This window comes from Mirounga leonina, unplaced genomic scaffold (assembly GCF_011800145.1).
Source record: "Mirounga leonina isolate KUSES-001 unplaced genomic scaffold, KU_Mleo_1.0 Mir_129, whole genome shotgun sequence".
Lineage (NCBI taxonomy): Eukaryota > Metazoa > Chordata > Mammalia > Carnivora > Phocidae > Mirounga > Mirounga leonina.
The window spans coordinates 38,383,962-38,398,268 of NW_023270323.1; the positions used below are offsets into that span (position 1 = coordinate 38,383,962).

Sequence of the window (14,307 nt, forward strand, 5' to 3'; positions counted from 1 at the left end):
AAACAAAATTTGAAAACAAATTGGTGCTGGAGAAGTTTGGGAAAATTGCAGACAAGGAAGATGTATTTCCTTCCCTATCTCCATGTTAAGTCAAAAGGGGAGCCCGTGGTTAAGTGGCTGGGGCCCGCCCCCCAAAGCACTGCAGGCCTGCAAGTCTTCCAGCAAGAGGAGGCATGAGCTACAGTCAACCACAGCAGGTGGGATGGGATTTTAAGCTGCCGAACTGGGGGTGACTTTCAGTGGTTTCCCAAATGTGGTCTGTGTAAGAGGAGAGGGCCCGGGGGTAGCTGGGGGACGGGGAAGAAGAGCCTGGCAGGCGGACTTCCGGGACCCCATTGCCACTGTTCTGGGATTTTCACGCACCTTGGGCTGTAGCAGAGGCAGCAACAAAAGAAGTTGGAAATTTCTAATTCTGTTGAGAGGGACTTTGGAGTCAAATAAAATTTACTCAGTCTCCTTCTTACACTCCCTCTTAATCTTCCTCATCTGTGTAATGCAGATAAATTCACACTTTCTAGAACCGTTATGAGCATAAGGTGAAGCGATGCCGTTAGCATTTAATATCTGGTCACGTAAAAGAGAAAAACAAGGGGTCACCTCCATGGTAGATAGAGGCACAGGCAGGGCAAGTGGTGGGCTTGGAATGCCCTACACTGTACCACTGTCTTCACCTCTCCCTGTCACCTTTAGACATTATGCATTTCAGAGACCTGGGTGAAATGGTCACCAACATGTGTTCTGAGCACCTGTTCATCCTGGGGACTTCCTCTTTTCCTGTCTGAAAAAGTCATCTCATTTTGCAAGGTTCCTACCTAAAATGCTCATCAGCCTGGGAGGAAAGAAGGCCAATAGGACAGGAAGCTCCTATGTGGCGACCATGGTGGTGAGACCCCTTCTTGGATCATAGGCCAGGACAAAATGCAAGTCCTTTACTGACCCAGGTAGTCTGCCACAGAGAGGCAGTTCGACATAGTGTTCAGAACGCAAACTCTGAAACTAGATGCCCTGGATTCAAATCCTGCCCCAGCCACTTCCCAGCAATGTGGCCTTGGTTAAGTTACCTGATCTCTCTGTGCCTTCGTTTGTTGCGAGGATCCGATCAGTTCGTGTATGGGCACTTAGGGCATAGTAAGAGCCATGTACGTGTGCGCTGAGTTAGCACGTATGCTACATTTCTCATACCCGTGTCCACACAGACATAAATCAATGACAGCCTTCTTTTTCACTGAATCTCTTTGAGGTCTCTGTATCCTTCTGAACAAAGCCACTCCATGCAGTTGTTAACTGGGTAGATCACCAAATGAAAACTATTTTCACATCATATTATAAAGCCAACTGGAATAGTTAGAGGTAAGCAGTAGAGAAAGTCAGTTCACCCATTCCAGTTTTCTATACCAAACATTGCACGAAAGTGAAAATGTATTCTTATTAGAGGCAAATGATGCCATACAAGGGAGATTTGGCAGGCAGGCCAGTCAGCCTGTTGTGTGGACACAAATGTGTTCAGCTGCCCTAGAATACTTATTCACATCCTGAGACAAGCAGCCATGAAAACGTCCCTTTTGCCTGTCCTCATTCTTCATTTGCTATAGAATAAGAGCGGCTGCTAAGCCACAGACCACAAAGAAAAAGGTCAGTTTCATGAAATACACCACAGTCCTGCTGATGTGCTTGAAAAAGCACGCACACTTCAAAGCCAACCATGGACGGAGACACATGGGCGAACCACTCGAGAACATTTATTTCAACTAGGAACATTTACCCCCGAGGACCCAGCCCTTGTGAGGTTAAACCCCTCATAGAAGAACCCACATCATAAAAGCTGCATTTAACCAACAAAAGTGGAATCAACAGCGAAGGAGACATAACAGCTTGTTAATTTATAACCAACAATAACAACTGTTTGAAACAAAGGCAAAGTGGTATTTTCACCCCCCACTCTCACTGAACCAAAATTCTTGATTTGCCCTCTCTAAGGCTCTTCTCTGCACTACAGACCCCACGCCCTCTGCAAACCCAACATTTTGTTTTTCTCAAGAGGCTCAAATGAACAAGACTGTTCTTTGAAACATAAAGGGGAAAATGTTCCTGGAGGATATGGGGACGTTCGCATGGTACATAAGGGAATGGACAGATCATGAACCTGTGAGATCAACAGATAATTCTGGAACCTCACATTAAGTTTTACTTCAACCACCATTCTCACCAACATTTAGAAGAGTTGGTATGAGTAGCAAAGTGGTTGATTTATCTTTTCTTACATTTTTGAAGGCGAATGAAATGCCTAAAAGATCATCCAAAACCCAGAAAAGGACAAGAAAGGGCTCGCCCGTATGCCAATTAGATTGGTGACATTACCGTTTAAAATCCTAGGATTCAGGGGTCAAACAGACTAGTGCTTGCCTCTCAGCTCCAGTGCTCTTAAATATGAGGTTTGTGGCAAGACAGTGAGCCTTCCAGAGGCTAAGGTTTTTCAACTTTTTTTTTTTTAAGATTTATTTATTTATTTATTTGAGAAAGAGAGAGAGAGAGAGCATGAGCAGGGGGAGGAGGGACAGAGGGAGAAGCAGACAAGCAGATTCCTCCCTGAGCAGGGAGCCTGACGTGGGACTCCATCACAGGACCCTGGGATCATGACCTGAGCCAAAGGCAGACACTGAACTGAGCCACCCAGGCACCCCAGTTTTTTCATCTTTAAATGGAGATAAGTAGTACCTACCTCCTGGTGGTAATGTGAGGCTTAAATAAAGAAATATGTGTAAAACAGCCAATATAGATCCAGGTACATGGTAGACATTCAATAGCTATCATCATCATTATCACCATCATCATCATCACTGGTAATGATCCAAACAAGGTAACCTATCAATTATCACTGTTAGTTATATGACCAAAACATCTAGAAAGATCCCAGAGACAATAAGTGAGACTCGATGAGCGTGTGTGTGCTGTAATAGTCAGGTGTGTGGTGTCATCTTACAAGGCAAGAATAGTTGAAAATTAATTCATTGAAATCATTTTAATATCTATTAACTACAAACAGGTATGAGAATATTGTGGGGGATGATGGCAATGTTCTAAAACTGCATCATAGGGATGGATGAACAACTCTATAAATTTAATAAAATCACTGAATTACAATGAGTGGGTTTTATGGTATGTTAATTATACCTCAATAAAAATGCTAAAAAAAATTCTCCATGGACAGGAGCTGAAGGGGAATTCAGATGACAGAAAGAACAGAAACCACCTTGCACGCAGTGCAGCATAAAAAAGACAAAAAGAAGGAAAATATGAAAGTTGGATTAAGAGACACTGAGAACAAAGTTAAGAGTCTCTGTGGTGCACTGAACTGGAATTCCAGAAGAAGAGAAACATGACACGACAGGTAGAGGTAACTTAAAAAGGGTAAGGACGTCCCAATATTAATGAAAGACACCAGTCCACAGATTCTAGAATCCCTAATAAGATAAATGGAAAGAAATTCGAGTTTAGACACACTATAGTGACACTACGAAGATCAAAGACAAAGAGACAATGTTAGAATCAACAAAGAAAGAAAGGTAACTTCTTCAAAAGAATAAAACTGATCTGACTTCTCAACAGTGACGATGGAAATGAGAAAAGAGTGGAAGTAACCGTGCTGAGATGAATGCACTGAATATAACTGCTGTTCTTGAATTCTATTTCCAGTGAAAATACTGTTCAAGAATGAGCGACACCTAGGTGACTCAGTCGCTTGAGCTCCTGAATTGGTTTCGGCTCAGGTCATATCTCAGGGTCCTGAGATGGAGCTCCACACTGGGCTCTGCATTCATCAGGAAGTCTGCTTCTCTCTTTCTCTCCCTCTGCCCTCCCCCTGCTCTCACACATTCTCTCTAAAATAAATAAATAAGATCTTTTAAAAAAAGAATGAAGGTGAGATAACATCTTTAGACTCCAAAAACTAAGGAGATTTGCCACCTACAGACCTTCATGAAAATCGAATTCCTCCTGGTTTTTTTTTCCCCCCTATCACTGAAATTCTACATTCTTTCCATGGGTTGGGCCTTAAATAGTCAACAAGTAATTAGGTGCAGTCCCCAACTTCAAGATGTCCCAAATCTAGACAAGAGTTATTGGATTTAACAAACAAAATACAGGATACCTTGTTTAGTTTGCATTTCAGATAAATGATATTTAGTATCTGTGTGTCCCAAATAGCACACAGGACATTTAACTGGGAGTCGTATGTTTTACCTGGCAACCACAGTCTATCTGAGGGGAGGGATGTCAGAGATAGCACTGGAAATTGTCAGCTTGTAGGTGACACCCACATCCCAGGGTGGGGACTGGATGAGATAGACCAGAGCTTGGTGAGACCATGTCAGGTGAAAAGAAGACAGTAAAGAACCAGCCCCAGCATTCCAACCTTCAAAGGGTGATGACCAAAAACAGAGAAGAGGAGGACCAGGGAGGGCAGGCCAGAAGAAAAGTTCCAGTGAGGAGGGGTTTCCTGTCGCATGAGGCTGCATTCACTCAAGTACTGACTGTCTGCTACAGACCAGGTAATGTTCTAGACACTATCCTAAATAATAGAAAAATTGAAAAGGATGCCCTGAAATTTGCACTTTGGAGATCATATTCTTAAAGTTTTTAGAGAGCCACAACATCGCTTGACATCAGGGAAATCCAAATCAAAACCTCAATGAGATACCACCTCACACCAGTCAGAATGGCTAAAATTAACAAGTCAGGAAATGACAGATGTTGGTGAGGATGCGGAGAAAGGGGAACCCTCCTACACTGTTGGTAGGAATGCAAGCTGGTGCAGCCACTCTGGAAAACAGTATGGAGGTTCTTCAAAAAGTTGAAAATAGAGCTACCATACGATCCAGCAATTGCACTACTGGGTATTTACCCCAAAGATACAAATGTAGGGATCCGAAGGGGTACGTGCACCCCGATGTTTATAGCAGCGATGTCCACAATAGCCAAACTGTGGAAAGAGCCAAGATGTCCATCGACAGATGAATGGATAAAGATGTGGTGTGTATATATATACATATATATATATATATATACACACACAATGGAATATTATGCAGCCATCAAAAAGAATGAAATCTTGCCATTTGCAACGACGTGGATGGAACTAGAGGGTATTATGCTGAGTGAAATAAGTCAATCAGAGAAAGACATGTATCATGTGATCTCACTGATATGAGGAATTCTTAATCTCAGGAAACAAACTGAGGGTTGCTGGAGTGGTGGCGGGTGGGAGGGATGGGGTGGCTGGGTGATAGACATTGGGAGGGTATGTGCTATGGTGAGCGCTGTGAATTGTGCAAGACTGCTGAATCACAGATCTGTACCTCTGAAACAAATAATACATTATATGTTAAAAGAAAAAAAAAGAAGATAGCAGGAGGGGAAGAATGAAGTGGGGGGAAATTGGAGGGGGAGACGAACCATGAGAGACGATGGACTCTGAAAAACAAACTGAGGGTTCTAGAGGGGAGGAGGGTGGGAGGATGGGTTAGCCTGGTGATGGGTATTAAAGAGGGCACGTTCTGCATGGAGCACTGGGTGTTATATGCAAACAATGAATTATGGAACACTACATCAAAAACTAATGATGGTGATTAACGTAACATAATAAAAAAAAAGTTTTGAGAGAGCCAATTTTACTACTCTAGTGAGGACCAGGTCACCTGCTACAACATGGAGGGGTTCTGAGGTCCTTCTGTTATGGCTTGAATTATGTCTCACCAAATTCTTATGTTGAAGTCATAATGGTAACTAAGCCCAGTACCTCAGAATGTGACCTTGCTTGGAAATCAAGTCATTGCAGATGCAATTAGTTAAGATGAGGTCTTACGGAGTAGGGTGGGCCTTTAATCCAACATGGCTACTATCCTTATAAAAAGAGGAAATTTGGACACAGACATACACATGGAGGGAGAACACCATATGAAGAAGGCAGAGTCTACAAGCCAAGGAATGCCTAAGATGGCCAGCAAATCACCAGAAGCTAGGAGAGAGGCATGGGACAGATTCTCTCACAGCGCTCAGAAGGAACCATCTCTGCCAACACCTTGTTCTTGGACATTGGCCTCCAGAACTGAAACAGTACATCTCTGTTGTTTACACCCCCCAGCATGCAGTGCTTTGTTACAGCAGCCCTGAAGACTAATACTTCCCTTCACAAAAACTCTCTCAAATGCAGACCAGCTGGTACTTCCTGCTACAGCCCCGCTGCCCCCACTGACCCTCTCCCAAGAGCAAGCCTGGAATGGGGGAGGTCTCCCACCTGCAGTCTCTGTCCTTCCAGTCCAGGGACTTGTTGGCAGCTTCAGTGCCTTTCCCCATTCCACCGAAGGAAAGAGAACTTCTGCCACTTTCCCTTCCTCCCCACCCTTCCCCATCCACCCAAGTCCCCCGTCTACTTCTCATCTCGTTCCCACAAACCAGCTGTGCACGCCTCGACAAGCCTGCACTAAAGAACTTTGCTAGTTCCCCTTTCCCCTTCTCCCCAAAGCCTCACCCCTAGTGTGTGTAAAATGAAGCCACCCTCCCAGGTCCCACTCTGGGTAAAAGTTGTGTTTTCTGCGATTTCCTGTTTTTCCTGGACCTGTCCTCCCAGATGGCTCTCCCTTACCTATGCTGATGCGATGTTTAATTATTCATTCAAAAGCATTAACTAATCACTCATGAAGCACTGTGCTAGAAGCTTCAGGAATGTCTGAGACAGAGACCACGTGTGTCTCAAGAAAGCCAAAATGTGGTAATCATCTAAGGGGGACAGGTAAGTCTCTCCTTAGGCTAAGTCCAATAGATTTGTATGGACTTCCTGGAGAAAACTGGGATTTCTAAGGCATCATCTTGGCTCCATAAGAAAGAGTGATAGATGAGTGATGTCTACACGGACATGCAGTGGGGGATGCCAGCATGGGAAAACCCATGATACTTGCCACCAACGAAGTATAGACTCTGATCTGCATCCAACTTCTGGCTCCATGTCTACTAAGTGAACTTAGGCAAGTCTTAACCTCTCACAGCCTCTTGAGCAATTTAACCTCTAAGCGTTTGGATAAATATTTTAACAAGTATATGATAACCAATAAAACTAGCAATCCTAGCACATATAGGTATTTTAGGTTACCTGATTTTAAGATAGGACAGAGTGGGGGTGGGGAGGAGATACAAGAACCAAAATTATTAAAGTACAAGGCAGAAGAGGTTTTAAGACCAGTAAGAAGTATGGGTACAGAATGCCATGGGAATTGAAAGGAAACTTCCAATTGAGATCATTTCCCTGGTCTTGAAAGGAGGGAGCAGAAAGAGTGGGGGCATATTCATGTGTCTATGGTAATGTAAGAGAAGCCAGGAAGGAGGGCTTGGTCAACAGGGAGCCCTGAATTCCTGGCTAAAAAGTTGGGATTTTAATAAAACGACAGAAATCTCCATAGCAAAGTCAAGTTTCACAGCAAACTAGTGCGATATTATTTGCATTCAGGAGAGAAACAACTAGAAGCAAATTTTGACTGTACAGTTCCACATGGGATACCAACTGGGTTATGCTGGTACGGGAGCATCTTCTTTGTTCCTAGTAAGCCTAATAGCCACGTAAAAGTTACTGTTTGTGAGCACTACTTAGGTATTAGGCATAAGAATGTGGTCTTGACAGCTTCATATTAGTACGTTGAGGCAGATTATGCTATTATGGAAACTAAGATTTCAAGAGCCAGTTGCCCAGTATCACAAAGCAGTAAGTGGTCTCGAGACAAGGCTGGAACTAGGATTTGAATCCCGTTTGAGCCAGGACACCAAGCACCTGATGCTACTTTGTGACTAAAAGCTGGGCCAGCAAGGGAACTAACTACAGGCTAATAATACAGGGGCCATTGACTGCTTTTAACTCAAGATTTCACCACATGAAAAAAGTCTCAGTGGCATTGAAACCCTTCAGCAAGAAAGGACTTCTTTGTTTTGTGGTCAATTGGCATTCATTCCTGTAATATAATAATGGAAAACGCTTGGCCAAAATATGGCTGTTTTTCACTGACTCTTGAAGTGTTCCTGGCCACAAGATTCCCTCCTGATTGCAAAAGGATTCCTCGTCCTTGTAGGTCACACCTTTCACCCCTCCTTCCCCTTTCCTTTCTGGAGATACTACTTCAGCAGGTGTAGATGCCACATCAATAAAGACAATCAAAACTGACGGCGTTTTATGCACCTAACTCATTTGTAATAGGATTCCGTGGTTCAGGGTTGCTCTTTCAAGCTGGGAGGTCTCTCAGGCCCTGGGCAGGTTCCGCTGGTCTGGAACCAAAATTATTCCAAATCATGAATGATGCTCCAGCCACAAGAAAGGACCCAACTAATGGGCACAAATCACCTTCCTCCAAGCAAGTGATAGAGCTCAACTGTTCCAGAAGCAAGCGAGAATAACGGTTGAAGGGTAGAGCATGAACATCTCACGATGGACTAATCTGTAGCTCTTCGAAATCCAAGCGAACAAGAACACAAACCACTTTCCTGGGAGTCCTCATGTCAACCCCGTGGATTACTTTACAGTTCATGTTCATTTTTAGACAATCTCTTTTAGGAGGAAACATGCCAGTTATATTAGACTAAACCACATGAAATGGCTATTTAGCTATCATTTTGCCCACAAAAACGGTCATTTCACACAAATCAACCTAGTAATAATGACAGCAATGTGTAGTCTTCTCAAAATGTTTCCTATATTTCTTTTTCAGTTTAAATGGAGACCTTGGGTTGTAAAAATAAAACGAGGAAATACAGCACACATTAAATTCTTAATGAATATCTGTTGAATCTTCAAGTATATAAATCCTAATGATCTGATGGTCTTGTTTCTATCTTAGGCATACCAGGAGCAAACTTTCTAATGTCAGAGTGAATGCACTTTAACACTTCGAAGTTGAGTTTCACTAAAGCTTGAAGAAATAATCAAAAAATTCCACTTGATTTATATATACATTTTTATTAGAATTCTTCAGAACTGTCAACAGTTGGACAACATTACAGGAAAAAACACATGGAACACCAACATCCTTTAAACTTGCACCGCTTACATATTTACACATAAAGTTACTGTATATATAAAAAATATTTTCAAGGACTCATGGGCCTGGGAATATTCAAAAGACATTATTGCTACATTTCAATATTTACAAAAAAAGCCATAAAATAATTTCAAACATTAAGCCACTGAAAAGAAACATCCGATGTAAAAAAAAAAAATTATAAAAATATAAACTTTCAAGAATATCAAAGACAAACTCTCAGTGAAGTGCCCCTGAAGTACCTAGACAACTATAATTAACAACCACTTTTCTGACTATAATCAAAGGCAATAGAAACACAAAGGAAATATTCCGACAAAGGATGGCAAACAGCGACGATCTCTCACGTGACAACAAAACCCCAAAACCTGTTACCTTTGGAAAGGTGCAAGAGTATAGAACTCCAGTGCAAATGGTTACTTCCAGATAAATGACCACAGTTCTCTAAATGTAGTCTAAGGGACCCAGGAGGGGGAACCATGAAGGCAGCATACCTGAATCTCGCCAAACACACGAACCTTGTGGCACACACATGGACCTCTTGACAGTTAGGCAGTGAGTTGGGGGAAAAAAAAAAGTGAACTCTTAAGAATAATATCCAGGCTACAGCCTAAAGGGTAAAATTTAAATATGCTTTAGCAGGAGAGTAGCCTTAGGTCTAAGGAGTGGGTGTAGTATGTTGAGTATAAACAACAGAGTGCTTGAGGTGTAGGTGGATTGCAAATAAATATTTAAGTACTCTGCTTCCTCTGGGGATGCTATGCAAGCTTCTGGCAAGTTCCTCTAGACAGCTAGGTGAAGAGAAACAAGAGCAGTACTGATGATGAAGGCCAAACTACTTCTTGAGCACTGAAGGGCCCTCTTGGGATCAAGGCAAGAATACCCCCCAAATATTTGTCTATAAGCACACGCACGCACACACACACGCACACACACTCATATAGGTACTGGCCCGGCGTCCAGGACATGCCTGCAGAGGAGGCTGAATCTAAATTTAATTTCTGGCTACCAAAGAATCCAAACTAAAACAGCACTGTTTTGTCCCTCCCGCGGGAGTCATGAAGTCAATCAGTCACTTTTTCCAATGGCCTCAAATCCATTGAGCACAATGCCATTCTGAAGCTGGTAGGCTTGTTCTGGAGAATCTGGGGAGCAAGTTCATAGGCTACAAAAGGAGATTTTTGTTAAGATTGTGCTTGGCAATTACGGTTTTCTTCTTTAAAAACAAAACAAAAAACACTGTTTCCTTCAAACTTGTCTGGCTCTTCATCTATTTCTACACACAGCAGACTTGAGCCAGGGTCATATCCAGAAACGACACCGTGTGGGTTTTCCCCCCTCAAATGTATGAACATGTATGATGTATAGATGAGTATATACAAATGCTGGCTGGGGAGGCCTTCTCTCCAATTCAGCGTCCTAACAGCAAACGCTATTTACAAACCCGGTCAGTAGCACAAAGGCTCATGCACAGCAGCGTGTCTTTATTCATGCTCGGGGAGCATTTTTCCATGGCCTGTGTCTCATTCCCAGCATGAAATAGTAGGTTTCTTAAGCCCAGATATTCACAGACTTCTGCCCTTTGTTCTAGTAACATTCCATGTTCCACATCAAGAGATCAGGTTTCAGCTTCTAATCTTGCGGCATCATCGTATCATTACGGATGGTCAGGAGGCCCGAAGGCGACTACTGCCATTTATTCAAATAAACTATCAGCGATGCTTTTCAAACAGAAATCGGAGAAGCCTTGGAAAGGACTCAGGGTGTCCAGGCCATCCCACCCTCCCTTGCTCCCAAGTCTGTATTATTATTTTTTTTTCATTAATGAGGGCTGCCTGGCTCTGGGGAGTAGAAGATGCAGTTTGAACTCTTACAACAGGATGGTGGCTGGTGACAAAAATCACTGGTCACTAAAGTGTGCGCATCAAGATAGGATTACAGCGGCGTGTCCACTACTCTGGAATAGGATGCAAGCTGAAGGAGAACAAAACAACCAGTATAGAAACCAAAAGAACAGGGATCGTTCCTGTTGGGGGAGAAACCCCCCCTCCCCCCCGGCACGCCTCCTGCTTCAGACATCTTCGTGAACCAGCAGAGGCTGGGTAGAAGACGCACTGCTGCCCACAGAGTTGATCCGCACAGAATGGTCCACCACAGGACGCTCCTGGTGGGGGCTGCAGTTCGCTAGGTTGGAATAAATCTGAGGAAAACAAGTCCGCGGTTAATACGCCGGTCCCCGCAATGAACACAGAGACAGAGCACGGGCGCGTGTTTGCAGCTTCGGGATCACAAGTAACTTACAAAGCCTCTTTGAAAGAGGAGATTGCAAGACTTTCACGGCCAAAACCCCAATCATATGGACAAAAGAAAACATAAGCTTTGTTTTATCCCTCATTTCCCCCAAACTCTGATACATAAGAAGTGATGGGGGGGGGGAGTGCTTTTCTGCTGAGATATATCTGGGATCAAGTACTATCTAAATAAACTATTAAAAGCGTTTATCAACTGCTATGGACAACTATAACCCAATGGCTGATGTCATTTGCTGGGAAATCGGTGGCCCTTCCAGGGGTCTTCCATTGAGAATTAAACACATGGGTGGGAAGTGCTATTTAATCTGAAACATGGTCTGACACCCAGAAGAGCAAGCTTTAACTCAAAAATATCAGTGATATACTCTTAGAAACAATAGTTCCAAGCACACAATCCATCAAAAAAGCAGCTTTAAAAAAAAAAAAAAAAAATCTGAGTTAAAGGATCACCAATTCTTCCTTAAGAGCAGAAGAAATAATGGATTTGAGTTTTGAATCCCCAGCACCCCCCACCTCCTCGAATCACTGGCAGGGATCTCCCAACCTCAAAAAGCTCTTCATTCTATATGGCTTGTGGGCATGACAGCTAGATGCCATTTTCTGGTTATGCCTGTTTGAGCAGAAGGCTTATTTCCCTGCCGTAACAAGTTGTCTCTTCTATGCTTTTATTCTAGTTCACATTACCCCAGCCATCCAGAGGCTGAATGGGCCAGACACATGAGACAGAGAACACGCCGATCCCATGACCAGCATCTGGGGTGGGGGAGGAAACACAGCAAATCCGTATGGAAGCTTCTGCCTCCACACTTTGCCTGCAAAGCCCTCCACTCTTTTTCCTCCTCATCTGACGTCTTTACGGCAGAACCGGGGTCGGGCAGAAAGAACCTGTTTCCATTGCTTTTCCTGCCTACCCAAAGACCAAGCTGCCTAAGGCAAGGACAGAAGGGAGGGTCCCAGGGCCCCCAGAGCCTGAGAAGGAAGCACCTGGTCCGAGAGAGGGGGCTGGAGTGTACTCACATGATTGGTGCTATCTGAAATCTGCTTCTCAATGAGCTGCACGATCTGCTTGAACGTTGGCCTTTTTAGGGGATCAGCATCCCAGCAAGTCTTCATGATGTCATACCTGCAAAGCAAGGGCCATTTCCAATCACCCCTCAACGCCCTTGTCCTGGCTTCTCAGAGTGTACTTCATGTGACCATCTCAAAAATCATTCCAGGGCCGTGCAACTGGGCATACGGAAAGGCACGGGCATGAAATAAAACACTGTGCCTATGAAAGGCTGCTGAAACTTTCTGCGCATTTGGTGACAAAAGATTATGAAAATAAGCTACAAAAATGGCATCTGACCGGGATGTCATAAAAAGGAACAGGAGACGTTGATATTTCAGACTGTACTAGTGAAACCCCCCCACACCTGGGTTTCTGTCTTTGAAAAGGAAAATAAAAGGGGAAGCATGATCTGAAGGAAAACATCTCGGCCCTTACATTTCGGCAGGTGCATGCTCAGGGCTGAGCATTCGGAACCCTTCCTTGATCATCTTGTAGAACTTAGAATCAACTGGCATCCCGGGGTAGGGGCTGCTTCCTGAGGCACAAATAGTTCGCAAATCAGTGTTAATAAGCAGGACACTGATAAAACCTTAAAGAAGATGCTCAGAGTCTAACCAAGGTGCCTTTGCAAGGCGTTTTACCTAAAGAGAACAGCTCCCACAGAAAAATCCCATAGGACCAGACATCACTTTCAAATGTGTACACACAGTTGAAAATGCTTTCAGGTGCCATCCACTTCACAGGCAGCCGAGCCTGTAACACAAGCACAACATATTCGGTGATGTTAATTAAGAAGCTCAAAAAAAAAATTTGAATAGAAAATATTCCTACAGGTATCGCTCCCGCTGTGGGGGTGAGGGTGAGAAGGTGACTGCCATCTCACAAAGGCCTTTTACCCTATGACTCAGGTGACTCTCCCTACCTCTGAAATAGGTGGCTCACACGGTACTATCCCCATTTTCAAGATGGGGACACTGAGGGGCGCCTAGGTGGCTCAGGCGGTTAAGCGTCTGCCTTCGGCTTAGGTCATGATCTCGGGGTCCTGGGATCGAGCCCTGCATGGGGCTCCCTGCTTGGTAGGAAGTCTGCTTCTCCGTCTGCTGCCCCCCATGTTCTCTATTTCTCTCTCACATAAATAAATAAAATCTTTAAAAAAAAAAAAAAAGATGGCGACATTGAGTCAATACAGCGTGGTGGTTAAGAGCACAGATGTCAGGGACAGACACATGGGGTCTAATCTAGCTCCATCACTGGCCTTGAGTAACACAGAGATTTGTTAGTTACCACCGAATACGTTTTCCCCAACAAGAGAAACACGGCCTCCCACAGTAAAAACTACATTTCCCAGCTCCTTTGTAGCTTAGCGTCGCCATGTGACTCAGGTTTGGCCACTAAGTAATAAGTATAATATTGTAGCTGTAGGAAAGCCTTGTTAAAAACATGGCTGGCAGGCGCCCTTTGATCTTTTCCTTCTCGTCCCTCCTCCATCCTGCCTTCTGACTGTGGTGCCTGGCTATCTAGAGGCCATCTCGAGCCAAGAACGAGGGCTACACCAGCAGCAGTTGAGCAAATGGAAGAGTAGAAGGATCTGATCCTGGTGCTCTACACCAGCCCTGGCCTACTGTTACTATACTTCCTTTACTTTTCTTTGGGGTTTTCTGTCATAATCACACCCAAACTACCTTTCACAAATACACTGGAAATGTCACTTAAGTATCTGTAATTAAGCCTCAATATGTTCTTCCGTAAAGCAAAAATAATGTTTCAAATTTCATGAGCTGTTTTGTGGGTTAAATGAGATCATGTGGGCAGAAGTACTTAGCACAGTACTGCTGACTCACTAATCTCTGAACAGCTGCCTTGCCTAAGC

At 43.8% G+C, this 14,307-nt stretch overlaps 1 protein-coding gene across 4 annotated transcripts in view; it reads right to left on the reverse strand.

Annotated features, from left to right (window-relative positions):
- Positions 1-8,972: 8,972 nt before the first annotated feature.
- The window catches only part of KIT (KIT proto-oncogene, receptor tyrosine kinase), an 81,766-nt gene continuing 76,431 nt past the window's right edge, over positions 8,973-14,307 (reverse strand). For all 4 annotated transcript variants that reach the window (XM_035004965.1, XM_035004963.1, XM_035004964.1 and 1 more), the window contains exons 18-21: positions 13,079-13,190; positions 12,873-12,972; positions 12,404-12,509; positions 8,973-11,274 (exon numbers count right to left, since the gene is read on the reverse strand). In XM_035004965.1, the coding sequence (XP_034860856.1) occupies positions 11,146-11,274; positions 12,404-12,509; positions 12,873-12,972; positions 13,079-13,190 (447 nt within the window). In that variant the 3' untranslated portion in view covers positions 8,973-11,145. The remainder of the gene's footprint in view (positions 11,275-12,403; positions 12,510-12,872; positions 12,973-13,078; positions 13,191-14,307) is intronic.